Source organism: Pezoporus occidentalis, unplaced genomic scaffold (assembly GCF_034315485.1).
Source record: "Pezoporus occidentalis ecotype Australia unplaced genomic scaffold, CSIRO_AGI_Poc_V1 ctg45, whole genome shotgun sequence".
Classification (NCBI taxonomy): Eukaryota; Metazoa; Chordata; class Aves; order Psittaciformes; family Psittacidae; genus Pezoporus; species Pezoporus occidentalis.
The window spans coordinates 5041499-5068632 of NW_026915780.1; the positions used below are offsets into that span (position 1 = coordinate 5041499).

General features: G+C 40.8%; 1 protein-coding gene across 11 annotated transcripts in view; it reads right to left on the reverse strand.

The window, feature by feature from the left end:
* Window positions 1–26209, reverse strand: part of PLEKHA1 (pleckstrin homology domain containing A1) — a 39565-nt gene extending 13356 nt beyond the window's left edge. For 9 of the 11 annotated variants that reach the window (XM_062635255.1, XM_062635256.1, XM_062635260.1 and 6 more), the window contains exons 1-5: window positions 26079–26209; window positions 9328–9488; window positions 6054–6110; window positions 4549–4594; window positions 2527–2624 (exon numbers count right to left, since the gene is read on the reverse strand). In XM_062635255.1, coding sequence (XP_062491239.1) covers window positions 2527–2624; window positions 4549–4594; window positions 6054–6110; window positions 9328–9468 — 342 coding nt within the window. In that variant the 5' untranslated portion in view covers window positions 9469–9488; window positions 26079–26209. Of the gene's footprint in view, window positions 1–2526; window positions 2625–4548; window positions 4595–6053; window positions 6111–9327; window positions 9489–25715; window positions 25875–26078 lie in introns of those variants that run through there. The other 2 variants (XM_062635253.1, XM_062635264.1) reach the window with 2 other exon arrangements.
* Between the last annotated feature and the right edge of the window lie 925 nt (window positions 26210–27134).

The following is a 27134-nucleotide window of genomic DNA, read 5'->3' on the forward strand; positions in this document are numbered from 1 at the left end:
TTTATGAAGACTTAAAAAAGCTCTAATCATTACTCAAGAATGTTTCATTTAAGGAGGATCTAACAAATGTCCTCTAATTGTAAAAGACTAGGAACAGCTTACATGAACGCTTGTTGCAATGGCTTTAGTTCTTGGAAGATCTGGTGGCAATAAGGACATTTCACCAGATGCCTTGACAACTAAAAATCTATTCCCAGCTTTGCCATAAGTGCTATAGCTGATCTTCAAGAAGCACTGCTAATACGCAGAAGAGCTAGTTCTTTATTTTTCACTTCCTTTCAGTTTTAGTAGCAGTTGCTTTAGAGTGGGGATGCCCCAGTGCCGGCAGAGCCAGCATGGTAAGGCCATAAATACGGAGTTACAGCATTGAGACTTGTGTCAAATAGGATGCCTCACCAGTGTGACATATGCACTTGGCATATGTACATGCATATGTGTGACATATACACATGGTACTTCCAAGACTTGGCATGAAGACTGTGTGTACCTCCATGAGTCCTGCATATATTGCTAAATTCTGTCCAAAATGAGCCTAACTAGCTTTAATTCTCTCAAACATGGAACTAAAGCAATCAAAACACCACAGGAATTTAATTTCCCAATAAGTGTTTTGATCTAAAATGTTTACTGAAATTTCTGAGTTTATGCAAGAAGTAAATATCTGCAATCCAGAAATGCACTGACTGGCCACCTAAGACATTTTTATTTATCATCTCCTTTCACCCCTAATGTTAATATAGTAAATTTGACTTCAACAAACAAAATGACTTCAACAAGAAGAGATCAAGAGTCTCACACCAAAATACCCTAGCCAGCAACCTGCTGGATATTTACACAGGACATCAGATTCCTTCAGAAAGAAGGGACATGCAAATCGTCTTTACACAGTGAATTACCATCCAGGAGTGTGGCACATTCAAAACTTGAAACTGAACTGATCTAAACAAAAACAAAGCTACTTTATAGTCTGCTGTGATTCTAGTTCCTACGCCCAGGACTGCTTATTTTACAGAAAAACAACCTGCAAAGAAGTACAAATAGTCCTGAGAGCACCAATGTCAGCCTGGGACAGCTTCCCCCTGGCTAAGTGAAGGTGGCACTCAGCAGCTTGCTCAGCTGTGGCATTGGGCTCATTCTCACTTCCACGCTCCCCATAGACTTGCACAACACCCAGCTTTGCCAGCACAGGTAAAAGAGGGCCTCATTCACAGCCAAGTTTGGTGCTGAAAGAGAAGATTTTCTACTCCTGCACACAGATCATGGGCCTCAGCCTTTCAAGAGAAGGTGGTTGTAGCTGCAGCTTTATGGGTTAAGTGCTTCAGTTGTCACAAACTCTTACTTAAAATGTTACAGACCAACCCCACAACCACCTTCCGACAGGAATGCGTTTTCAAACAGCACTCAAACAGGTACACAATGTGCTAGACTGCAGAGGCTCATAGTTGTTTGGAAATTATCAGCACTCAGAATACTGAAAAATGCAAGAAATCTTGTAGGATTGCAAGCTACAGCAACTACTGCTCTTGTGAAAATTCAACACTGAATGATCTTGGTCCTTCAAAGACAAAAAATACTAATGACTTCACCAGCCATTTCGAATGCAAGTTAAACATATGACAACTATGTTGCCCACTAAATTCTAATGTGATGCCATTAATTCTTTATTTCACCCTGTTTCTTGAGCTGGCAACAGCTCAAGCCTGGTCGTGGTGTGTCCTCCTTATGAAAAACCCAAGTGAGAAGGCTCTGAGATTCTGTTCTTTTTATTTATTAATAGCAGTAACATTTTTATACCTCAAAAGAAAGGGCTGCATTAAAACAATGCAAACAACTCACGGAAACATCCTTAGATAACTAAAAATGAGAAAGTTGATGACAACAAACATGAATGTGTGCATCCACGCCCAGAATCCCTTCTTTGTAGGGGAATGCTCTCAAAACAGTTGTCATCGCTTCCCAAAACTGGACAGAAACAAAACCATTTCTTCTGCCTCCTGCAAAGACTCAGGTAATACGTGGGGTTTTCTATCATGTGATAACTAGCTGTCCTGATGCAAACCAGGAAAGTAATTTAATGCTTATCAGAAGAATGCATTAATGTTTCTTTGACTGGATGTTACTTGAAATAAGGAAAGAGCCTCTGGAATGTGGCATAATGTGTTTGCTCAGTATTTTAGTGATACCTTAAGAAGCATTTTTGACAGCAGGCAAATGCATGTGTATCTTATCCCTGCCTGCAAGTGTCTGCTGGATATTTCAATTAATATTAAATGTGTAGTTAACTTTAAATGATTAAAACCATATGCTGTAATGAAAACAATAATCACGTTTTTGTCCAATTTCCAAAGCAAAAAGTAAAATAAACTCAAGTTTGGGGGAGTTGTGCACAGTCTTTCAAGCCTTGGAAAGCCAAGCCAAGACTTGTTTGTAGACATAAAAACTACTGTAGCACAAAAAAAATGGAGGCAAAGCACATTTAAGCATCTTGAAACAGTAACCATTTGAAAGCACTGATAAAGCACTTACTGTGATTTTGGTAGCTTTGTTCAGAACATTCACCCATTCAACTAGGTCCTGCTGATCATTGGCTTGAAGAAAGTATTTTCTCATCCCTGCATTCATAACTGTTGAAAGCCATTGTGAAAAGTTAACAACCACTGAGATTTAAGAGCAAATTTAAGAACTTCATAAAAGATTTGATTTCAGATGAAAGATCCAGTTGTATTTCTTTCTAAAAAGTCATTTTAAGATACATCCATCCATTTGACAGGTTTCTTTTCTTCTGAAAGAACCCCTATTTTTCTTTTCTATTTTCTAAGCATCATACAGAATTTGTTCAAGTCTTTTTATTACATAAAAACAGCCTTGAATTTTATCAGAGCTTTCCACAGCTCCACTTCCCTTTTCTCAATTTCTGTAAGCAACGAAGTTTTATACTTGGGGACTTCTACCATTTCTCCTGTTAATCCTCTGACCAGTATCTGTTCTCCTTTGCAACAAACTCAATGTTACGATGATAACCGACTATTATTTTTTCTCTAAATGTGTGGAAAAACCAGTATTGATTACTAAGTATATGATGCTCAGGACCAAACAACTTTAAAATAGCCAGAACATAGAAGTTTATTTTACTCGAGTAACTTGCCAGAGAAAGTGTACTCTTAGTAAGTTGATTTATCTACCTGGCAACACCTAGCATACCTTTATCCAAAAAGGATAAACATATTTCTGTGTACCAGTAAAAACATCACGGTTAGTTTTCTCACAAATTCTAAGGAATTCTGTTGAAATTAGTTTTAGGGTGAAAAGTGACTAAAACCTTCCCAGAACTTTACAGTCTGCTCTACCTATAACATAACAGTTCTTCAGGTCATCGTTAACAGCAAACACATAGCAGAAACATGCTTTTTACTCTTCTATCACCTTTCTCCCCCAAGTGGATGAACCAAACATTATTAGATGCAAACATAAACTTAAAACACAGAACTATATAATGAATTAACTGAAACAATTCCCAATATTTAAATAAAATGACAATAAATGTATTTTTTTTCCCCTAAAAAGCATTGAAACCACTTTAATAAATCAGATTTATTCAAACCTTCCAGCTAGCATCTTGCATCATTAAGGCTTTTTAGAGCTGGCCCACTGACAAGAGCAACTTTACACCTGATGAAGACAAACACCTCTCCGCATGCATGTGCGGAGGCATCTGTAGATGGCACTGAACTAACACACTAGGCACTAGTCTAGAATCAGGCGTGATTAGTGTTTCATGGGCTTCAACGCAGAGACTGCCTAAGTCTGGTGGAGTTGCCTTCTCTCAGCCTGTACAACACTCCACATGGTAAAGGACACCTTAAGTAACTGTCTTAAACCTTCAGGCATTTTTAGTACCTACATCTCAGCTAGAAGTCTTCCATGAATGCAGCCGCATTCAGAAACAGAGCAGAGGCCGATTCCAGTCTCTACATAAACTTTTGTGACTGCCAATTGCTTGTCAAAACCCATGGAATTATATTAAATTTTGTACAAATTACATATAAGGGGTTTTTAGGATTCTCTAAAACTTTACTCAAGTTTAAACAAGTATCAAGAAACCTAGCAGGTACCCCAAAAGCAAATTCTTCTTCTTCAGTGCAGCAACAGAGGCTGAAATTTTAACTTAAGAGCACTGGCTGACTGGATTTTTAGATGAATTAACTCTTTTATGAGTAATACAGATTGAAATAGCTAAATTACTTGTCTTCAGAGCTGACAGGCATGCCATGCTTCTGAAAGCACCCAGCATTTTCTATTCGCTTATTAATGCCTCAAAAATGTCAAGCATCTGAAAACCAGCCCTCACCTACTCCTCATTGAACTGCAACATGAAAAGCCACAAAAACACCTTATGAAGAAGCCAACATCTCCCTCATGCTAAAGAAGAAACAGTGAATATAAGTAATTTTAAAACTATACACTACCAGCTATACCTAGTGAATTACAGAACATTGTATTTGGTTTTGAAGAAAGTACTTGATGCACATGCTGTGTGCAAGAACTTACCAAAACAGAACTCTGCCTTTGGCCTTAGCTTAGTTGCATCGCTCACCTAGTAAGGAAATTCAGATTATAAATACCACTGTGCACACAAATTGTACATCAGATATCACATTTTTCTCTTTCAAGTGGCTACTTTTGAAGATGAGCAGCATAGCAAGTTTGCAAGATATAAAGATACACAGGCATAACAAAATATACTGCATAAAATTCAGTTCAAGATGTGCAACCTATGGTAAGAGACAGCTTAAACCATATGTTCCTGTTCCTTAAGTTGAAGGATTCATTACCAAATGTTGAAATCTGGAAACATAGCACTTCTACTTTTACCACCTGTATTTTGAAGTTTTACATCTCAGCTGAACTGAAGATTCAAGGACATTTCATACTATCAAGGACACCAGTGGTATTTTGGTTCATTAACATGGAAAGAATAGCAGCCACTTCAGGAGTCTCTAAAATGTTGCAGTGTTGGGGTAGAAGAGAAGCAAGAGTCTTGTTTTGAGAGAGGCATTGATATTTTTACATTATAGAGCACTTCTATCAAGGGTGAGGGAAAAGGCAAAGCAGCCTCTCACATCAAACCCCTTTTTTGGGCCAGGAACAGGAAAAAACACATACGACATAACTACAAGAACTATGGGAAGTTAGAGCATCCACCCAGGAGGCACATTTGAGCTGTGGCAAAGGTGCACACAGGCACAGGCGACCACCCCTGCTCCCATTAAAAGTGAGACACAAGGGTACAGATTTCTGAAGGGGACAACAGTGAGGTCTGGGGCAAAGAAAGCCCAGAAGAAGGAAACCAGGAAGGACATAAAGAGGTCTCCACAGACATTTCTGTACTTATGATATAAGCAGCATGAATAATATCTTTTACAAGAATAAGAAATAAAATGGAATGTGGGAAGATTCAGTACGACAGCATGAAAAGCAAAGGAAAGATGAGAAATGAGCAGAAAACCAAGAGGAGGTCAATTATTTTTCTCCACTTATTTGTTAATACAGTTTCCACTACAAATTTAATAATGGAGACTTTCTTAGTTTTCTTTCAGACATATTTGCATGCGAGTGTACATAAAGTGTAATGAACTAAGTAAAAATCAGAAACCTTGCTGTTCTATTAAAGAACATTATTACTTGCAAATTATCACACCCAAAGACTTAATCTTCCACTTCATAAAGAGCCTGTCTTTTCTCGAGGACTAATTGGAATTCAAATACTCATAAAAGAACTGAAACATATGGTTCAGAAATATTAATACCGTGCAGCACAAAGAGCTGCCATTTGGAACCACAAAACAGACACAGACAACAGGGTAATTAGTCTGCTCTTATTTTAACCTGGTGCCATTGAAGAGTCTGTAACACTTCTCTAGAATTCAGGAGCAGCAGACAAGCAAAAGGCTTTCCCATGTGCTATGTAAAAGGCATTTGAAGCTGTCTAAAGTTGAGGACTTCAGTAGTTCTCACTAATAATTTAGCACCAAGTGTCTTATGTATTAGCTTACCTTTGAAATATAGGTAAGTTTAATGACTCCCACAGGTGGAGATCCAGAGGGAAGATTCTGCAACAAATCATGTTACAAAGTGAAACTAGTTTATACTCATCTCACAGTCAGTGTTTATGCATAAAAAGCAAGTAATTGCCCAAACAAAAAGAAAATCCTATGTGTTTTTATAGACAATACACAATGTATGCTTGGAACAGGATCTAAACTACTTGTTTATTGTACACACATCTGTTAATCAACTAAAAACAGAAAGACTGCTAGAAACAATACAAATAGTAATTGTTTCAGAGGTTTATGTATTTTACTGGAGGAAGAAGGATTCTTGCAGGTCTGCATCCAGGAAATCCGGAAAGGATACTTTTTCCTTAACAGATGGTGGAGTTTTATGTATTTTGACCAGGGCAGACGGAAGGGACAAGAAGTGACATTCATCTATTATGTTAGATACTTCAAAGGCTGTCTCACATATTTTCCAAATGGATTGAAAAATCACATCTTTTCATTTAATGCTAAAGTCATCGCAGGGAAAGACCACGCCACTTCCCAAAGCTGCAGGTAAGCCTCAGTATATATATCCAAAAATGGAGCTCTCTGTTGTTTTCACATCCTCGCTTAACATACCATTAGTCTTCACATTAGTGTTCACAATCAGCTAGTAGCTTAGAAATACAAGAGTTAAAGAACTAAGCAACACAAAACATGGTTAACATTTTCATTCATTCTGATGGAAAAGTCTTCCTCATTCCTTTAAATAGAGTGTTGTTTTCCATTTACTTTTTTCATTGAATCCTAGAATGGTTTGGGTTGGAAGGGACCTTAAAGCTCATCCAGGTCCAAAGTCCTGCCATGGGCAGGGACACCTTCCACTAGAGCAGCTTGCTCCAAGCCCTGTCCAACCTGGCCTTGAACACTGCCAGGGATGGGGCAGCCACAGCTTCTCTGGGCACCCTGTGCCAGTGCCTCAGCACCCTCACACAGAAGAGCTGCCTAAGAGCTCATCTCAGTCTCCCCTCTGGGAGATTAAAGCCATGCCCCTTTTCCTGTCATGGTCCTTTATGCTGCAATATCATTCTTCCCACTACAGGCCTCCCTGGAAGCCCTAAGAATGATACTGCATCTGCTCACTGATCCTTTCCCCAGCTGAAGTGCTCTTCCCTATTCCATAGCGCCCAACGTACATCCCAAAGAGGAGCTTTAATGCTACCTACAGGCAGAAAGACAGATGCATACTGGTTTATACTACATGCATATTTCAACAGTAACAAGTAGGTTCTCACTATAGGCTTACCATAGACTGGTACCACTGAAATTTATAAAAAATAATTCCTTTCATTCTCTCCAAATAAATTAAACTTTTACTTTATCCAACATATTTACACCCCAGCATATACCAGTTTTATATTAGGACAGTAGTGTGGTTATTGGTGGGCTTAAAACCATTATTTTCACAGCTACAAATAGAGCACTTCTATCAGCAACAAGGAGCCCAGTGAAGTTCTGCACACACTGTAGACTCATCTTACATGAAGAGTTTCAGCACTTCAAGGATTTAGAGTTGTCTCCAACATAGTTGCTCTATAAAAACCCCGCTGCTCTTCAAAACTAGAACAGTGGAAGAACATCAAGCAGCTTCAGCATGCCTCTTGCAAGGCACCCTTTCATTTGTATGTGGATGCTAACATTATAAAATACATAAGAAAGCCTAAATTAAAACCTCTATGAGCTGTGCAATGCAAATATTAGTGTTAAAACCCTGAAGAATTTCAATTTCTACAGCATTTCAAGTTTTTGCCCACATGCCCTGCTTAGAACACAGGAGAATGGAAGAAAAGAACTGCTTTGTCTCATTCACTGAGATCAAACATTTGATCTCAGTGTTTGATCTCTTCTTTCCAGAAATTCTTTCTTCTTTCTCCTCAGTGAGAACTGCTGAATGCTTCAGTCACAAGTCACATTCATGGGGCTGCTCACTGTTTAAACGTCTTTTTTTGCTGTTTGGTTCCTTTGAACAGTAGATTTCTACTGCGTTTTAACTCTGGTCTTCCTGGCAGAATGGTACACGAGTATTCTACTGGCAGAGTGACCCAGATCCTGTGCTTTCACTGTCTCTGTACCCAAACCTTAAGCTATTATCTGTTCTCCTCTGTGCTAGAAAACACACTGATGCATTTACACTGTAAAATTAGCTTTTACATAAAGGATGCTCTTCATCATGATGGATACAAGCTTTCCTCATTCATCTATCATTCATGCTGTACTGAAACTGGAACAACATTAGAAATTGCTTTTCAATGACTGGTTTTCTTGAGGTAAAGTAATGTGAAACACGTAACTGACCCATGTAAGGAAAACTGCACAGTTCCACAAAAGGTTACAGGTGAATTACAAGATATGTGTAGTGAAACAAGTATGTATCATACAGCACTAACTAGTGCCTGAGAGAACCTGTAATGGTCAAGGCACTTAATATACAGTACATCATGATTCAAAACTAATGACCGATTTCAACATGTGATCAAATTCAGATTCCTGTCTTATCCCTAAATCTCCTGTCAATATTTAGATTCCACATATTGAGAATTCACTGATGTTCATAGAATCATAGAATTGTTTGAGTTGGAAAGGCCCTTAAGATCACCAGTTCCAACCCCTGCCATGGGCAGGGAAGCCTTAGACTAGACCATGTTGCCCAACGCAATGTCAAACCTGGCTCTGAACACTGCCAGGGACGGAGCATTCACAACTTCCTTGGGCAACCCATTCCAGTGCCTCACTATCCTCACAGGAAAAAACTTCTTTATATCTAACCTGAACTTCCCCTGTTTAAGTTTGAACCCGTCACCCCTTGTCCTATTGCTACAGTCCCTGATGAAGAGTCCCTCCCCAGCATCCTTGTAGCCCCACTTCCAGAAACTGGAAGGCTGCTATGAGGTCTCCACGCAGCCTTCTCTTCTCCAGGCTGAACAGCCCCAATTTTCTCAGCCTGTCTTCATACAGGAGGCAATTCACTGATGCACAAATTTCTGTTAATGTTTCACTATTAAGTGCAATTGGTAATGTTTTACATAGAGATATGAACTATATTTTTTCTTTAAAAGATTGCACATACAAGAAACACCGATTTACAACTATTTCATTTATGTTACATTTTCCCCCCTTGCTTCCAGGTCCATAGGACAATACTAAACCCCATTTTTCTTAAGTAAATTTGTTCATCTGAAAACATGGAAATGGGGAGAGAGCCAAGAAATTCCTGCCAAGAACACCTCACCTGTGGGTTATCCATGTACCACACCAGACTGTCTTCTCGTGTGTCCAGAATGAAGTACCGCCGCAGAAACTTCCCACTATTCTCATTTTCTTCAATATCCAAGAATCCACAGATGCGATTCTGACGATCCACATAAGGCATTTCTGACCCTGGACATCACACTGCAGAACAAAAAGCAGAGAAGTCAAGCAAAGTTCCTCCTTACTAATTTTAAGCCTGTTCTATGCCTACCCACGACATTTTAAGCAGTTTCAATTCGTACCTTAAAGAAGTTTCTAAAGAACATTAAGTGAAGCGTAGCTGTTTCCCCCCTGCTATCACCACTGGGTTTTTAGATAGGTCTCTCCTACTTCTCTGAAGCATATACTTAGGATATCTAATACCCTAAGTTCAAAGACAAAAGTGGTAAGTAGTTGATAGGCATCAAGACTAGCTTCTACAAGATCACTACAGAGTAATCAAACATTCTCCCCCCCAACTTGCACAAAGTTGAGCTAATGCTTGGTTTACACTTCCTTCTTCCACACTGCCTTTCATGGTCAAGAAAAGATTTTTGTCAGCAGCTCTACTGCCAGTGTTGATTTCTCTTATTTTGCTTAGGCAAATTCAACAAAAAGGCTTTTAGAAACATTGCTCACATTTTTCTCCTCTCCTACAAAGAGAACTTCATGGCTAATGAGGTCTAAGAACAGCCAAGTTTTCATCCTCACACATTAAATAATAATCAAAATGAAGTTGTAAATGCAGCAGCAAAGATGTGAAGTCACTTGCTAGGTCAAAACTGAACTCCTCCATATCCATGTGGTACACTAAGGTTGAGGGTTGTAGGCTTGGGTTTGATTTTATTTTGGGGTTTGGTGGAGGGAGGCTTGCCTTTTTAGTTGTTTTGCTTTAAACAAATAAGAGCTATAAATCTATCCTGCTGACCACCTTTTCTCATTTTGCCTGCTTCACCTTTTATGGCTCTGTCTTGCTGCAGGCTATTGCATCACGGTTTCTTGCTTCCTTTTATTTTACAGGACAGTTATTTTATCTTCAGAGCCATGTAAGACCAAAGGGAAATTTGCATACTCAGCTAAAAATGGCAATAACTCAACATTTAAGTATGATAAAAATCAGGCCGGTGCCAATCTTTCTCAGGGCAGGGAGGAAACAATTCAGTCTTCTTTCCATTTTGTTACAAACCCCAGAAATATAGTACATAACTCAGAAATACTACAGGTCAAAAAATATTAAACATGAGCCATAGAAGGTTTAAGCACTTCACACTTTTCATAACAGCTTCCAGCTTTCACTGTGTAAGATGGAATTTCCTTAAAATTGTCTACCTTTATTTCCTTAAAGTTATTCAATTTAAACATAGTTATATACACACACACACGAGGCAGGCACCTGATAACTATCTGTAGCTATTGATATACCACAGTAAAACATGATATATGGTTTCTAAAGTGGTTGGGGGAATCAGGTATGCAGATAAGCATACATTTATTTTGGGGGGGGATCAGATACACAAACATATAGATACATGCTTGTTTTTACAGCTGTCATTTTATATGACTAAGTAGAATACCAGTCAAATTTTGCTTCAATTACTTTGAGAGACATTTTTCTTTAAATGTATTATTATGAATTTAATACCATACTGCACAATTTTAAGTCATTTAACTCAACCTGTAAACTAACTAAGCCTTTTTGTACCCAACACCAAACTAATCCTCTGGTGCATCAGAGTATCGAGTTTGGCATTGGGGATCAGATCTACCAATCTCAATTCAGTAGTTGAAGAGATTATACTATCGTGGTGATGACAGACTATTAGAAACAATAGTGGTTTGAGTGGTTTTTAATATAAGCTCTTAAATTCTGAAGTTAAATGCATTCTTGTGTATAACAAAGTTAACACACTTTGTACTGAGACGCAAGACATTCTCTATATAGCTACAAGGACATTAGTTGTGTATAACCACTCCATTAAGTGCCACACTGCTTTTTCTTTCTGTGTCCATAAGGTTTATCTCCATACTTAAGGTCTGCATTTAGGTTTAAATCTTCAAAGGCATAGGGCTGTTCAGTAAAGTAACAAAATCTTCTAAGCTAATCTAAATTTTACTGCTATGTTCCTCACAATTGAAACATTGCAGATCTAAGCTAAGCTCTGTAACCAAGTTGTAAGGAACAGCAAACCAAAACACTTGAGCACTCTTAAGAAAACAGCATTAATTATAATGAACATTCACATGCTGGCTCTTGGGATCACTTCACACTGAAACAACATCTCACCAAAAGCACATCTGTAGCTAGGGGCAAGCTTAAGGGTAGATGTGCTCTAAATGAGACCTCTAAGCTGGCAGAACTTGGCATTCCACACTGTTTCCATTTAAATGACTATATAAATTGTCACCTACCAGTATTGTCCTAAGCTGTGTCTGGTGGTCCCTCAACCAGATATACAGCCCTGCCAGGACACCATTTCAGCCTAATATCAACAGCTTCTGAAGCCCAGAAAAGCGCCGTGCCTAAAAAAAGCCAGTATTCGTGGCTGGTTTCCTGTTTGAGCAGGCTCAAGCTGTGCTGTCTGCGGATGTGAAGAAAATGAAATAATGAAAACTTGGGTTTGAAACAAGACACAAACTGATTTAAGAGTTCTTGGAGAAAAGAAACTGAATTTTCAAAGCACTTTTCCCCTAGAGGAGACTCTATGTTTCAAAAAACCTTTTAAGAAAATGAAAGGAGGATACTCATAATGCTCCATTTTAAGCATACACTTAGCTAAACTACTCCAATAGTTAACAGGACAAAACACAAAATTCAAGATGCTTTCTCTTCTTGGTCAATAAATCAATTTTCTTAGGAAAAACACCCCTAAATTCATACAGGTTTTCTATTTCAATAGAAACCATTTCTAGCCTACAAAATGACGCTATTTGCAGTTCCTCTGTCCTCTAATGAAAATACAGATAAACTATCATGAACTGCAAAATTTCAGTTGTGTAATACTGTTTTCCTCAGATCAGTCTGAAATTCCCCATGGGATTACTGACCTCTACTGGACTGATGCTCTTGAAGAATAAGAAATAAGAAAAAATCCTCTAGCTTTATTATGAAATTGAAATCAAACAAAATCCTGCAATTGTTTTCCAGTTTTAAAAGTCTGCTTCCACCACATCACACCTTGGCAGGATTCCACTGTAAATTAATACCAATTCCATTCAGCATTCATTAACCAACCACAAGCTGTAGTGCACATATAAAACAAATCAATTTGTGCCTTTCTTCCAGTTCCTAAAGCAACTGAACACCCATGACAAAACCACCACTACAATAAATGCCCTTCCTGGCAACTCCAGAGAGACCAAAAAAGCAGCAATGATGGAATTACCACATTACTTCTAAAGATTCACAAAAGGAATAGCAGAACTCCAACGTTAATTCCTCAGGGGTGGAAATGTGGCTGGAACAGCATCAACCTAACAACACACTTGAAAGGGTCTTCAGGATAAAGATCCTGTCTTACACAGAGATTTCTTTCTAATGAATTATTATTTCAGGTGATTATAAAGCTGAAATCTCCAGGTCTGTGGATGTTTTACAGCTCTTACCACATGCACAAGTAGTTATTTTCTGCAGCATAGAACAGTGCAGTAAATCTTCTGCCCCCTTTTAAATCCAATATTATAAAAATATCATGATTTCTTAGAAAGAAAAGCTGCAGGCATCGAACCTGTAACACATCACATACAATTTCATTTTGCCTTCCCTCCCCAGGGTGCAGGGGAGGGAGGAGGTGTGGGTCAATGACTTAGTGCTACTTCACATAAAGTATCCCTGTGGCTCATTCCTTCTTGGTTCTTACCATAATCCACCAGAAGCTAAAATACTGTGTATATTGACGCTGCTATGTAAGAATGCAGAAAACTCTCAGCTCCTTAAAACCCCTTCTTGGAGGGCTGTGCTCTAATCCAAACAGGTCTCACTCATTTCTGAAGCCTTACTTCCCTCTTTCCAGCAGCAATGTATTAATATAAGTAGGTACATACCTCACCAGCCCAGCTTCTCTCCGATTTCCCCCTTCTTTTCGTCTGAGAAAAGATTTCTCAACATTTCTATCACAAACTGAAGGCTGCCCAGCCTCCTGGGCACCACTCTAAATAAAAGCCACAGCTCACCTTCTCCCTGTCTCTCGCTGTGAATGCATGACTGCACAAGCAGAACCTGCAGAGGCACACAAGGATCTCTCTTTCACCATTTATAACACATTGCTTCAGCTTAACTTCTATTTTTAGTTTCACACCAGCACCTGTTCTTGAGTTCACCTCCTTCACAGGCTGCCTGCAGCCTCTGTATCTCCAAGTACAAAGTCTATGCAAGGCTATTAAGTGGCATGCAAGGTAATATTTCTACAGCCCAATCTCTCCTTTGACAGCTAAGGTTCAACTGGGGTTTACAAGGATGCTGGAGAGGGACTCTTCATCAGGGACTGTAGTGACAGGACAAGGGGTGATGGGTTCAAACTGAAACAAGGGCGATTTAGGTTGGATAAAAGGAAGAAGTTCTTCCCCGTGAGGGTGGTGAGGTGCTGGCACAGATTGCCCAGAGAAGTGGTAAACGCTCCATCCCTGGCAGTGTTCAAGGCCAGGCTGGACACAGGGGCTTGAGCAACATGGTGTCCCTGCCCACAGCTGGAGGTTGGAACTGGATGATCTTAAGGTCCTTGCCAACCCTAACTATCCTATGATTCTATGAATTCCTACAAGTAAGCATAACCCATGGACCACCAGCTTGCTAAAGAAACTGGAACTTCATACAAATAAAAGACCATGCAATAGGGTTTGCGCTACCCACCTGAAAGCTTGAGCAATAAAGCAAGATGAGCACTGCTTCTTAATACCTTTTAGCTTTATTTTACACTTGCATTCCCCAAGCTTTCTGTATAATTTTATCATCATTATTTTTTCTTTAGAGTAACATTTCTACTTCCTGCTTTATTAGTGTATGGGCATTCTGAACTTTGGATTTAACCTACCACAGGAGGTGACTTTGGGGTTCCTTTTCTATGAGCTAAGAAGATTAAGAAACATACATTACCTACTTAGTCATCTCTTTGAAATGATGAACAGCATTCATAAAACTATGACTTGATAAACATGAAATGATGCCATGAATCATGCCCATCCCTCCTCCCCACCCCCTTTTTAAGCTCTGCTATTGACACTAGCTTCATGGCCCCAAATGGAAGGCAAGCAGTATCCCAGCAATCCCCAGGCCTTCCTGCACTTCCAGGGACAGCTTCATTATTGAGTGTTCTTTGCTTTTGCCTAAGCAATTACTATCAGCTTCCTGCTGTAAATCAGCTACTCTCTAGTTGGTCATCTCATTTACTGGCCATTTACTCCATTTACTGACTCCCAAGGGTAAGGGATGAGTTCAGACTGTCCTGCTGATACCCTGAAGAATGAAATGCAATGAAAGCTTTCGTCTTGCATGCATTCAGGACAACAAAGAAGGAAGGGAAAAAATCCAACCCTGAGATAAGCAGCTCAGAACAGCCTCAGAAAACAAGTCATATAAATCTTCCAGGACAGTTGTTCAAACACCTTCATTTTCAGCCCCTGAAACCCTTCGAGGAGAGGCAGAACACTGCACAGATAATTTAAACTGAGAGACAATGTCTCTGCTCATCTTTCACAAACCCCTTAAAGACACAATCTGCTAAATACTCAAAACATGACAGAAAAACACTAATGCAGGAGCTGGAGAGATGGTTTGGGGGTATTTCTGATGACAACCAAAAATAATTTAGAATCATAGAATAGTTAGGGTTGGAAAGGACCTTAAGATCACCAAGTTCCAACCCCCCTGCCATGGGCAGGGACACCTCACACTAAACCATCTCACCCAAGGCTCTGTCCAACCTGGCCTTGAACACTGCCAGGGATGGAGCATTCACAACCTCCCTGGGCAACCCATTCCAGTGCCTCACCACCCTTACAGTAAAGAATTTCTTCCTTATATCCAATCTAAACTTCCCCTGTTTAAGTTTTAACCCGTTACCCCTTGTCCTATCACTACAGTCCCTAATGAAGAGTCCCTCCCCAGCATCCCTATAGGCCCCCTTCAGATACTGGAAGGCTGCTATGAGGTCTCCACGCAGCCTTCTCTTCTCCAGGCTGAACAGCCCCAACTTTCTCAGCCTGTCTTCATACAGGAGGTGCTCCAGTCCCTGATCATCCTCGTGGCCTCCTCTGGACTTGTTCCAACAGTTCCATGTCCTTTTCATGTTGAGGACACCAGAACTGCACACAATACTCCAGGTGAGGTCTCCCGAGAGCAGAGTAGAGGGGCAGGATCACCTCCTTCGACCTGCTGGTCACACTCCTTTTGATGCAGCCCAGGATACGGTTGCTTTCTGGGCTGCAAGCGCACACTGAAGCCAGCTCATGTTCATTTTCTCATCAACCAACACCCCCAAGTCCTTCTCCTCAGGGCTGCTCTGAATCTCTTCTCTGCCCAACCTGTACCTGTTCCTGGGATTGCTTCGACCCATTAGGCCTGACTGTTTAAAAAGTACCCAAAGATCCTTTACTAAATCGTTTTTATTCTGGAGGGCACAACAGGCACTGTGTGCTTCTGTTAAGCAGAGAAGACATGACTTCGATTTGCTAGAAGCGTATGAAACTATTAGCAATGTTTTAACTACATCTATAAATGAGAACTGGAAGTCTCCAAATTTAGATTCCAAAGTGGTCAAGAAGAAAAAAAAAAGCAGCTGCAAAAGGCCAGTATTCACCTGGAAGAGAATTCCAAAGCATAAGAAGTTAACCTTCAATATTAAACAACATGAAATAAGTACCAGTAGCACTGACCTCTCCTATCCCTGATCAAACTATGGGGCATATCAAACAATGCATCCCTATTCCAGTACCTGACACAACCTCCAGACAGGCCACAACCTAGAAGAATCATCATTTGCATTGATGAATCATCTAACAAACTAGCAGCCTTTATCTTGCACTTAAGTCTGAGTAAGATGTCATCTTGTCCTCAAAATGCATCTTATCTGCCGTTTTTCTGAAAGACTTGCTAAATCAGGGTAAGCCAACTATTTCCTCTTTTTAAAGTGTACTTCTTCAAGTCAAAAGACTGTAATTTTATTCGTAGAATCACTAAATGGTTGGGGTTGGAAGGGACCTTAAGGCTCATCCAGTTCCACCCCGTCACAGGCAGGGACACCTTCATCTTGAGCAGGCTGCTCCAAGCCCCATCCAGCCTGGCCTTGAACACTGCCAGGGATGGGGCAGCCATATTACATATTATCTACTACCTAAATTCCACAGCATTAATCCCAGCTGCTTTCACCATGCATATTTAACCAACTTTTATCCATGCACAACCCCTTCATCCTTAGACTAAACTTCATTAAAGTTACCTTTGTCCAGGTAAAAATATCAGTATGTTTTAGGGGAAACTGGAATTGAAAGGAAAACATTCTGAAGTTGCCCAAATCCATCATCTACTGGCCCATTTCAAATAGTGATCCGTAGGCTTCACAATGGAGCAGACTGGTACTTCCTCAAAAACATCTGCAGGAATTTCTGTAAGTGATGTTTCATGCTCTTAATTTAACCCTTTCCCTCCATTTTTCGGTATTTGCAATAGCAGCCAAACACTCTGGGATATGGTGAAACGAGGAAATACACTGCACAGGATGCAAATTTCCTCTCTATCACTGATCTCTTAAGACAGCCATGACAAAAACCTTATCTATTAATGTTTTCTTGCCTAGATAAACCAAGTATTGTAGCTGTCCCTGTAAATGCACTGAGCTAATACAAATCAAAAGAAGCCTCCTGTGCACTGAGGCCATTATAAAAGACACTCTTGAAAATATATCTATTAATAACTTATGAGTGATGACTCTAGCCTAGAAAGCAATAAAGTAAAATAACAAAGTTAAAACACAATGAAAAAGTATGTTCAATAAGGCAAAGCTCTTACAACAGTCAGAAGTACAGTTTTCACCACTTCATACTGAATTTAGGTAATCCAAAGTTACTCAAAATGAGATACGACCAGAGATGAGGAAAACAAAATGCAGTTATGCTCATCCACTTGGACTTATCTCATACAATCCTCAAACCCAATTTTTAAAGCTTTTTAATTTCAGTTACGGACTTAATGCTTAATAAAAAAGCAGATTCAGAGTTGATTGTTAGTTACAATTATTTCTAATGTTATTATGAGCCTTTTAAAGACGTGCTGTCTGTGAAACTCCAAATATGACAAATTAGATCCTTGTTCTTGAAAATGCTTACATGCATTAGTCTATAGAAATTATTCCACTCATTACAACTAAAGCATATTAAAAATTAAGCAGGGAATAAGCACATTACTTACTAGGATTACTTAGTATTATTACTAGTTACTCATTAGTAAAAAAACCTGTTTTATTTCAGTTGCTGGTAACTGCTTCATCTGGACCAACCACTCTGAGAACTCAGATTCCACACAGTGCCAGCTATTTCAAATTCAACCCAAACTTGTCTTCAAACGTGAAAGGCCAAGAATCTCAAAATCACTGCAATGAATTTGAAGCCCAAAAACTACCTCCATAAATCTACAACTCCCAATGAAGCTTGTTTGACTTGAGAAAGTTCAAAACAAAAAGAAGGCGAGGCTGGTTAAAGAATAAGTTTGCTGTTTTTTGAGGCAGTGTTGCTGATTCGCACTCCAAATCCTGGCTACAGACTCACCAGCACAAACAAACACAGACCTTCTTCCTGTGAAGTATGCAAAAAAATGAAGAGGCCAGCTGGTTAGGAAATTCACAGGCTGGAAATATCTTCTTCAGTTTTCACAGCGTACTCTTATATTGTTAAAGAAATAGCAGCATGTGCATAAGAGTGTGTTCTATTCATACTGAAAGCACTACTTAGAAAATAAAAATCATCTGCCTCAGTAGCACCAAAACATTCTGCTGAAAGCATTGGATAGAAGCCAAACAGAGGGAAACTTCTGAGTAACAGATCACCTTTTACATACAGACCCAAAGGCAAGTTCCAAATTTAAATGTCAGAATATAAGGAAGAAGTTCTTCCCTGTGAGGGTGCTGAGGCGCTGGCACAGAGAAGCTGTGGCTGCCCCATCCCTGGCAGTGCTCAAGGCCAGGTTGGACACAGAGGCTTGGAGCAAGCTGCTCTAGTGGAAGGTGTCCCTGTCCATGGCAGGGGGTTGGAACCGGATGTTCTTAAGGTCCCTTCCAACCCAGACTGTTCTGTGATTCTACAACTATCATATTCAGACTAATTCCATTGAGCTGTACATATTTAAGACACTCTAAATCCAGCTCTGAATAGCTGAATACCTGTGAAGGGTGATTTCATGTCACACATGTCTACTAGTAGCACAGCATATTAGAGGGCACCTGAACACATTTAACAACTTGGTCTGCAGTGAGCTCAGAACAAAGCAAGCAAGCAAGCAGGTATTTTAAACCCTCCTAACCAAACTGTGGAGTCTAACAAAGCCTGTAAATAACTGATTTTTTTTCAGTTCATTCAAAGCATCAAATAATGAAAAGAACACTATCAGATGAATACGTGGTTTGACGTTTTTAAAGAATGTATAAGGATTTCATGAAACCAAAGCATGCAAAGTAACTATCAAATTTGATTTTACAGGTCTAATTTAGCAAATTCAATGTAGAAAAAACCAATTCAATGATTCATTTACATTAACACTTTGGGAAGGAAAAATTATTGCTATGAAGATTTCACCTGTGATTTTAACACCGTGGGCTTTTACAACACAGACGATGCTCAGTTCATTGCATATGCCACTATGCTAGCCAGAATGCCCAATACACCAAAGACTAGATACCTCCTCTAGAACAGAGCTTATTTATCAACCATACCAGAATTCACAGTGATTAGAACCAATCTCAGAGCTCGTCAGTATGCACAAGTTTAATGAAAGTTCTTTAGGAAGAAGTCTTTGTCTGACTCATGTAAGTGAACCAACACTCATTTACAAAACACATGCCAGCTCCTGCTTACCGTGGTGGGAGAATAAAATTGAGCTCACATCAAATGGCAAGGATTTCAGGTCATTACCTTCCCCCTCTGCTTTTTTATATTCCTTAAATTAAGAAAATTAAATCCCACTCTGGTATTTTTAATAAAAGTCTCACCTGACACAGAGAAAAACTCCATAACATAAAAGCTTATCTGCAGTGATAGGTTTTGAAACATCGTGCCAGCACACACTTGAAGCACATACTTCACTATAACTTCTCATGCAATTAACTTCCAGCAGCCTTCCTCCTTGGAAGCAAGCTGTGAGCACAGGGAATTGTCCTCTCATCAGGTACAGCCCATATCTAGTTGCTGACCTTCTTCTTTACCTTTCTTCTTACTTGCTCAATGACACAAATACCAGTTTACAGCACAGCTGTTGTCCTACATGGGCACTGGCGTTTCTCACAACATAAATTACAATGACTATGGAGAATAACAATGCTCCACCTACAGAGTAATCCCAATACTAGCAGGAAGTCATCAGGCTCCCGGCGCTCAGCAGGACTGCTGCCTGACCTAGACACAGCAAGGCGGAAATACTCCACAAGAATCACAGGTCCTGTGTATGTGTAACAACATGCCTGGAAATCCTGAACTCACCAGGAGTATGCAACAGAGTGGCTTTCAACATACTGTATTGCAGCCTTCTCCCAAGAAAGGAACAAATGGAACCCCCTAAAAAAGGCTGCTCCTCCACCTGAACATCAGGGCAAGGCAGTGTAAGTGAATTTAAGGAGGAAAAAAGGTTAATGAGGAAAAATAAACATGACCAAATCCTGAAGTCCTGAATAAGGAGGAACACTTCTGAAGCAAGAACGCAGAACCACAAAATGGTTTGGGTTGGAAAGGACCTTAAGATCATCCAGTTCCAACTCCCCAGCCACGGGCAGGGACACCCCAAACTAGATCATGTCGCCCAAGGCTCTGTCCAACCTGGCCTTGAACACTACCAGGAATGAAGAATTTACTTCTTTGGGCACCCTGTGCCAGTGCCTCAGCACCTTCACAGTAAACAGCTTCTTCCTTATATCTAACCAGAACTTGCCCTGCTTCAGTTTGAACCCATCACCCCTTGTCCTATCACCACAGTCCCTCTCCAGCATCCTTATAGGCCCCTTCAGATACTGGAAGCTGCTCTGAGGTCTCCATGCAGCACTGCTCCCTCACATTGCAGCACTACCGCAGACAGGCAGTAGAAATACTAGCTGTAGAAATAATTCACCAGATGAATTATTAGTATAGCCTAAGTTCCCATCTGTTGTTATACACCTCCCTAAGGAGTTAACCAATATATTTAACAACATCTTTTGAAGTGCAGTTTAAGAGGGCTGCTCGCTCCTAGAACAAACCTGCCATGTAACTGTTTCAATGCTTAACAGCAGAACACTTAATTAAGTCACTAGTCTGAACAAGCTCAAACACATTTTCTTGGACATGGGATGTAAATCTGGTGGGTACCAAAGCACCCATGGACAGCACACACATCAAAACAATTTCATACCAAACTAATGAATTTATCACCTATCTGTCAGTAGACAGAGACTGTTCCCGGAGTGTTGACTCTCAACAATGAAAACACATTTGCAAAGCTTGATAATAGCTGTCTACTCTCAGTTTTAGTTTTCAGTTTATAACAATGACAATACCATTTAATATTTCCAACAGAAGGATTTTTAAACCCAAAATACTTTTAACTCTATCAAGTTACTAAAGACACCATGCTTTAGAGGTGGCTGCAAATTCTTTTTCCCTTTTGGGGAGCGGTGAGGTAGAGATGATACCTTTTCTCAACCTCTTTCACATGAAAAGTCAACAAATCAGACTGAATTAAAGAGATTCTGCCTATCAGGCCAGAAGAACAAATGAACAAAACTGATGTAATGGTTAGCTAGTATGGAATTAGCTTTTAATGGAATTAAAAGCACTTTCTAAAGAGAACACTCAAAAGAGGAACAGAGACAGCTTTGCTATTGTTTCCTGTGGCAGAATCATAATAGAAAAGATCTGCCTGGCTCATTCAGGTATTTAAACCCTGGTTTTATCCTCTGTTAAACAAACACAGCAATGCAGTGCACCAAAAAGTTTTAAGGATTTGCTATCTCTGATTTTAAGTGATCCATGAAATTTCCAAGTCAAAACTTTTTTCCCCTCCCTGTTTTTCTGATACTACTCTTCCTCTATGGAGTTTCCCCTGGCTTTTCCCTTGGGCAGTCTTTAACAGCCTCTCCCTTCTTCCACAATGGAGCTGCATGCCCCATGTTACTACAGCACTTGAACACATCAAAACCTGACTGACATTCCTTGTCACACTTGTTCGATGCAGAGAGCTGCTACTGCTCTGCAGTTTCAGTATGAGAACAGAGGGACAGAGAAGCAGCTTGTCCCAGGCCACACAGGAAGCTTTTGGCAACACAGTGAGCTGAACCTGTTTCCCAAGTCCCAGAGCAGCAACCTCACCAATGAACCACCTTTCTTCTACATAAAATACTTGAAACTATTCAGATTTTCAAGGCAAAGGCATATGTTCAAACCTGAAAACTGTTTAAACTGTTGAATGCCACAAATGTCTACCAGCCCTGCAACTCCCTACCACTGCAGATAACATCTGTTAAAAGTAAGTGGCTCATACAGTTCTGCACCAGAAAGCTTAATAAGTTCCTTCTCCAAGATTAAAGAAACACCTACACATTCTAGATGCTTCTGCAAGTCCCTGGAGGGAGAAAATGCTGCTTAGTGCAGAGACAATGAACCAAGCTTCCTTCCTCAACAGCAACAAAACCCTGCTGCTCTACCTAGTGCTGAGGAAAGTGTTATTTATAGAATTGAGCCATATATGAAATCATATCAGTGTTTCTCAAAGTTAGGCTACAGCATGGATCAAGATGACCTTAGACATATACATTTTCGAAGTCCTAATTTGAGAGATCAGTGTAAAACATATTTTGACACAGCTCAAATGTATCTCCCATTCCATTTCAGTCACCCTCTGCATTAAAGTGCAACTTCAAAACCTGAACTTGAGCCATATCCTGACCTCTTCAGCAGGCAACTTATTTTAAAGCAGCTACATTATTTCTGTGTAGCACAGAAGCACTCTAGAATTTTTATATTGATGTTTCTTATGTAACGTTCTATAGCATTGAAAGCAATGCTTCCAGCCATGTCTTGTTGCATTTAGGCTCAAAACCAAAAGGATACATATACTGCCTGTTGTATTTCTTGTATTGTTTGTTTCCTGACAACATATACAGCACTTGCTCCACTTCTTAAGTGTTTTATGCTAAAGCCAGTTACTTCCCAAGTTTTGGCACTGAGGTTATCCTGTATTTTCACACAATTATGCACTGCAACTGCACAAAGGTTCATTTGGCTCCAAATACCATTAAGTATTTTCTAAGAATGTTTCTATTGTTCATAATTATCACGGGGGGAAAAAACCTTGCAAGAATGATACGTGCTCGTGTATCCCACTGTTCAGACAAACACTGACGTACAGCTGGATAGGAGAAAGCACACACCACAGCACGGAAGGAAACTTCTCACTTTAATATACACACTTCCCAATTCTGCTGGCTTGCTGCATTCTGAAGGAACTACATTTACTATGATAACTGTCAGCTTAAATAACCAGAAACATTTAGTAATAAAGACATTGATAGAAATCTAAATCGACTAAAATAGATTTAGAATTTTGCAGGCCTGGCAGTGTGGGCCAAGTCCAACACCACAGTGGAGGCTGCATTACAAGTGGAGATCTGTTCACAATTCAGTAATGTCCTCAAGTTCTTTCTAATCTCTTACAGTCAATAAAAACTGACTTTTGCATTTCCTCTCTTCTACACTGACTCTCTGACATCCAGTCAACCGTTATTATTTCTGCTGTTACAGCTCCCTTGTCATCTGAAATCAGCCACAGCTACCTGGAAAAACCAAGGCCTTTTCCTCCATTCAGATCTTTCCCTCATGTACGTGGCCTTCCTTATTTCCCACACGTCTGTCTGTCTCCTGTCACTCAGCTACTACTCCTGAGGAAGAATAAACACAGGGAGAGTATGAGCAAAGCATTAAGATGCTTCATTCAGTGGTTGTTATTTGTCTGCTTTCTACTTTATATGAAAACCTCTGCTCCTCTGAAACATTTAAACAGTGCAACATACATATCAGTGACCTACTGTACATCTTTATTTCTGCCCTTGAAATGCACAGCTAAACAGTGGAACATAAAGTCAATCATAGTTATAAGATACAGAAATAGCTTAGGAAAATAATTTACTAACTCAAAATTAGATTTTCTATACTAACAAAATAAAATCACCAATATTTAATAACTGCAAAAACAACACAAGAGGGTCATGCAAAGTTCTGCTTTACTGCTGTCTCCCAGTTTTGTATTCAGTGAAATCTTTGATACACAAATCCCCATGTATTATCTCTTCAGTTATCACTTTCTGCTGCATCAGCGCTTAAATTCATTCCTGAATGAAAAGGCTCTCCTCCAAATATCAACCAGGCTGAGAATCTCTCTCTACCATGAGAGATTTCAGCCCACTTTTTAACACTTACTCATGTGACAAACAGGAAAATAGCTCTGCTACACTTCTCTGCTTTACATACCCAACAGTTTTTATGTATTGTTACTTGTGTGACTCTCTCTAGTAAAAACAACAAGAAATAGGAGACGAGACTGAGGGACCTAAAAGGCAAGTCAATTGTTCCAAACCCACTGTTATGACTTACTAGAACACAGCAAGTGTCCTGTAAATGTATCCAACGTAGAGCCTCATAAGAACCAGTGATAACACTTAAAAGAAGTCTTCCTATGCATAACTGGAATTGGACCTTCTCAAGGACTGAATTTGCTTGTAAGTTGCACCTGTAACCCAGTTGTGAAATAAACTGATACAAGACTTCAGCATACTTCATGTAAGTACTTTCAAACCAAAACCATTTAAAATACTAAAGTATTTAAAAACTGCATCCTTAAAAACACAGTATAGTAAATCCATTAAGAGAGCATAAGTCATGACAGAGCAACCAGCCAACGCTGCCATGCACAGTTCCATTTCAGTAAGGACTGTGTTTGTGCTGCATCATAATGAACACAGCCCAAATATAAGAAGGAAGGGGACAAATCAAAGTAAAAACCCAAACTCTGCTGGATTCAACAGTGAAAAGCTAGTCGTGGCACCTCCTAGGCCCAAGCTGTGTGAACAGCCATTGCTGCCTGCCAACCTCATATATGGAATTGGGGAATAGGAAGAGAACAGAAAATGTATCTTTACAGACATTACGGCCTCTTTTAGTAAAGTAAGCAATTTGCCAGAAGGCAACGAAAGAGCTGATGCCATTCAGCTTACTGTATACAGGGCTGTCTCTGTAAAAGCACTGTGCTGTTATAAGAAGGTGAAACATGGAGAGATCTAGCTTTTAAGGATCTAAAATAAAAAGTCATTTTCTCTCTCAGCTTTACTCAGATAAGCAGCGCTATTCTACTCATGCCTAATTCATCATGCTCAGCCTAGCAAATTAATAACTGTTTCCCCACTTAAAGACAAACTGTTCTATTTGCTTGTTTATAAACTGAAATAGTACACTGATTAGTGAAAAACAGACCTTTATTTAAGAAAGGCCTCAAAAGAGGAGCCTACTCCTCCAAGAGAAACTGCTGCCCTCTTGATGTTATTTTGCAAACACTTTATGCAGTAAAACAATGCCTTTTATGAAGGTTATGCATTAGTTACACCTAAGGGAACTGCACAATACATACAGCATATAAATCTGTATTAGGTTAATAGCATGTTAACTACCTATCTGGAATTTCACACGTGCTAAAAACTGCTAACATAACAACATCAGTTACAGTTTAACATTCATTTATAGTCAAGTTATCCATTTAAAGACACTTTGTTTCAGCAGACAACCAGCACACGTTACAACTAAGCTAGAACACAACTCTGAGGCACAGGCTTGCATCGACAGCACAGGCAACAGCTTTCCAAAGCAGCCCTCTTCAGAACCAGCGCCTCTGAGAGGTAAAAACACAGTAGCAACGCTCAGCTGTCCCAATCACACTCAGCTCTCCCTGAAGCGGCAGGTTGAGATTTCAACACCAAACGGGAGCACAACCGAGAGAGGCCCGGACTAGCAAGCAGGGTGCTCGGGGAGCCCACACCCTCCCAGGCACCATCACTGCAGGGCTCTGCCCAGATAAGATCGCTCCTTCCCATCATGCTCAAAGACCGAAGTTGAGAAGAAGAGAGGAGAAGAAAATACTATATGTATTTATTAGGGGTAATGAGATCATCCTCTTACCTCTGGGGATGTGACAGAGCCCGGACTGCATTACCAGGGCAATTATGCCACGGCCTCCTATACACTGCCCCGAGGTGAAGCCCCCACGCCAAGGCGACGTCGAGGGAAAACGAAAAGGAAGAAAAAGGAGCGGGAGGAGGGAAGGGAAAAGCCCGAAGCGGTTACGGCCGACGAGTTACACAAAGGCAGAGGCGTCGAGGGAACGGGACAGTGCCCTGCCCGGTCAAACACCAGGCAGCCGCGGAAGGAAGCGCATCAACCCACAGGGCCTGGCCGGGACGCCCCAGCCCCCGGGACGCCGCCTCAGCCCCCCGGCCCCGCCTCAGCGTCTCCGCCGCTGCCGCCCCGGGCCCAGGCACTTACTGGAGTCCAGGGCAGTCCGGGAGTCCCCGTGAGGAGAGCCGGACCCGCCGCCTCCTGCCGCGCTCCCAGCCCGGTTCGGTTCGGTTCGGCCCGGCCCTTTCTCCGCCCGCCCCTTCTCCCTCTGAACAAACTTCGCCGCCGCCACTGACCGCGGCGACACGGCCGAAGCCCCCGCCCCGCCTCACCCCAGCGTGCGCATGCGCATGCGCTGAGGCCCCGCCCCCGGGCGGTGCGGCGCCGCGGTGCCTTCTGGGAAATGTAGTGCGGGAGGCGCAATGCCTGGTGGGAGTTGTAGTCCTGTGGTCTCTCCCGCTCCCTCTCGCAGCTTGCGAAGCAATTACTTTGATTTTCATATTTAATTTAACGGAGAGGGACCAGCAGGAAAGGAATTAGCAGCTGGGATTAGTGGAGGCTCTTCCCCTACACTTCTCCCCTCACAGAAGGCTTGGCTAGTGCTGCCTCAGAGCTTTGTGCTGTCAGTCACTGTGGTCCTGGTGGCAAACAGCAATTTCCAGTAATGACATTTAACCGGTTTTAACGGGAAGCTGACTTCTCTCCTAAGCGTATACTAAGTTTATACTTACTACTTTCTGAAATAGAGGGTTTTTTTCTTAGTTTAAAGCAGTGATATGGATGCTGAGGCGCTGGCACAGGGTGCCCAGAGAGGCTGTGGCTGCCCCATCCCTGGCAGTGTTCAAGGCCAGGTTGGACACAGGGGCTTGGAGCAAGCTGCTCTAGTGGAAGGTGTCCCTGCCTGTGGCAGGGGTTGGAGCTGGATGAGCTTTAAGGTCCCTTCCAACACAAACCATTCCTCGATTCTATGATATCCCTAAATATAAAAGCCGTTTGAACTCAGCCGTTGCCTGTCAATACATCTTTGTTTCAAGCTGGCATTTCACAACCGTACTTCACAACGAAACAAAAGCCGTAATCAGGGCACAACAATAAAAGCCAAAGTCAGCCGCAAACAATGCCTCACCATTCCCATGGCAACTTTTCCCTATCAAACCCTGGCGAGGTCACACACTCCACAGCTGCGTGAGCCTGAAGCTTTTC